The 2,166-nt window shown below is 33.6% G+C and overlaps 1 protein-coding gene across 1 annotated transcript; it reads right to left on the minus strand.

Annotated features, from left to right (window-relative positions):
* Positions 1-584: 584 nt before the first annotated feature.
* Positions 585-1,721, minus strand: LOC109222613. The gene is made up of 3 exons (XM_019386948.1): positions 1,422-1,721; positions 1,118-1,343; positions 585-1,039 (listed from the first exon to the last, which is right to left on the minus strand). Exons 1-3 carry the CDS (start codon positions 1,719-1,721, stop codon positions 585-587), a joined length of 981 nt encoding a protein of 326 aa, XP_019242493.1.
* Between the last annotated feature and the right edge of the window lie 445 nt (positions 1,722-2,166).

Raw genomic sequence — 2,166 nt, forward strand, 5'->3', positions numbered from 1 at the left:
CCGGGTGTTGCGTGGATGATCCATGTTATTTATAAACCTAGGACCCCCCCCCCCCCTTATGTACTTTCGTTATTGTTTTCTTTAAACTGTCAGTTTCCAGCTCTTTAAACCTTGTATTTCGCTTCAAATCATTTAAAACCTTTGTGAATTTCCAGCAATGTTTTTTCTTCCAAACTTCCGCCCTTTTCATCTCTTTGTCTGCTTATTTGCACCCGTTATTTGATCCCCATTTTTTTGCACTTATATATTCTTTAAACAACTATGAAATCGACTAAATCCCAAACTTCAGCTTGTTACTTAAGCTTTATACATTCCCCTACTTGTAATCGTTGTGTGTGGAAATTGTCTTGTATGTTTACTTGTTTTAAAGTCACAATTGTAGCATGGCCAGGAACCACACTAATGGATCTTGGGTGGTGCCTATTAATGAAAAATTTATCAGACATAATATTTGTAAGAGTTATAAAATAAAATAAATGCATAGTCCATAATATATTTTATTCAAATAATAGCCAAAATTACTTTCAAACAACATCAAATAAATAAACACAAAAAAATTTGTTAACTTTTTCTCTCCTAGAAGATTAAACTTGATAATTAGCCCACATGTCAGCTGCTATGCCATCTCTAATCAACTCCCCCCTTCTAAACTCCTCATTACTTTCCCTAGAATTTGGTGGTTCTTCATGCACATCATTATCATTCATAAGCTCCACATCAACTTGTGCAAGTAACTCATCATTTGGATCTGCACCTTTTAAGTAGTTGTGCAAAATACAACATGCAAAAATAATAAGCTTTTGGGTTTCAACACCATATGACTGTTCAGTTGAACTAGAAATTATAGGAAATCTCTTTTTAAGAACTCCAAAAGCTCGTTCAATAGCATTACGCAAAGATGCGTGTTGCAGATTAAATAATTCACGAGGATTTCGAGGTGGATTTCTTGAATACTCTTTCAAGTGATATCGCTCCCCACGATAAGGCGTAATAAGTCCACTTCTCAACATGAATCCAGCATCAACAAGGCAGTATTTTCCTAAAGATAAAAAGTAAAAGCTTTAATTATTTATTCATCACATCTAACTTTCCCTATATAAATATATAAAATATTTACCTTCTGGAAGTTTTAGCGGGTCTTGTCTATTTAACGCTTCTTTCATGATTCTTGAATCAGATGCCGTCACTTCCCAACCAGCTAACACATATGTGAATTTTAAATCAAATGTGCATGAAGTCAATACATTTTGTGTTGGATAATCTTTTCTTCCACGGTATCTGGGTGCTTCACGTTGTGAAACTTTAACACGTATATGTGTTCCATCAATTGCACCAATACAATCCTGACATTATTATAATAAATTATATGCAATCAACCTTGAATTTAGCTAAAATTTCAATAAAATTGTATTTGTGTTCACCTTAAAATATGGGTAGAATCTTGGGCTGCTGGCAATTTCAGAAGGAACTTGAGAGCCATCAGGTTGTTTAATAAATTTTTCATATAACCCCAAGATCGCTCGCATGACAATATGAAAATGACGACTAACCGACTCCCCAGATCGTCGAAAGATAAAAGCTAACTCGCGATTCGTCGTATTATGTGCTAACAGGTAAAGTGTTTTTGCAACTTGCTCTTCAACTGTAGCTTGAAGTGTTGGTCTAAGATCACCCTCTCTAACTAACATCTCACATAGATCGGTAAAAGCTAAAGGGGTCATTCTTATAATATTACGGCAAAGTTCAGTTGAGAATAAATGACTCAATAATTCATGTCTAACTTGTTCACTTTCCAGTCGTATATCATGTGTGATCGTACGTCGGTCATTTTCAATTTCACGTACATAAGTCCAAAACCAAATAGCTACTAAGCAAGCAGCATATGTAGCTAAAGAGCTCACTTGTTCCAATATCTATCTATTATTTTGATTATTCCGATCAGCCATCTATAATAAAATTAAGTGAGATACATCAACCAATTAACTACGTAAAATAAATATGAACCGAAAATAAACTCTTCTTCATAGAACACATTATGAAGTATGAAGGAGAATTCAGATACATACTAATAGGATTGTACAAAAAAGAGAATTCTAGTCAAATATTTTATCACATTACACTAAATTAATTAAGTAAACAGAAAAATATATAAGCAAATTTATTTGT

The sequence above is a fragment of the Nicotiana attenuata genome, unplaced genomic scaffold, assembly GCF_001879085.1.
Source record: "Nicotiana attenuata strain UT unplaced genomic scaffold, NIATTr2, whole genome shotgun sequence".
Taxonomy (NCBI): Eukaryota; Viridiplantae; Streptophyta; class Magnoliopsida; order Solanales; family Solanaceae; genus Nicotiana; species Nicotiana attenuata.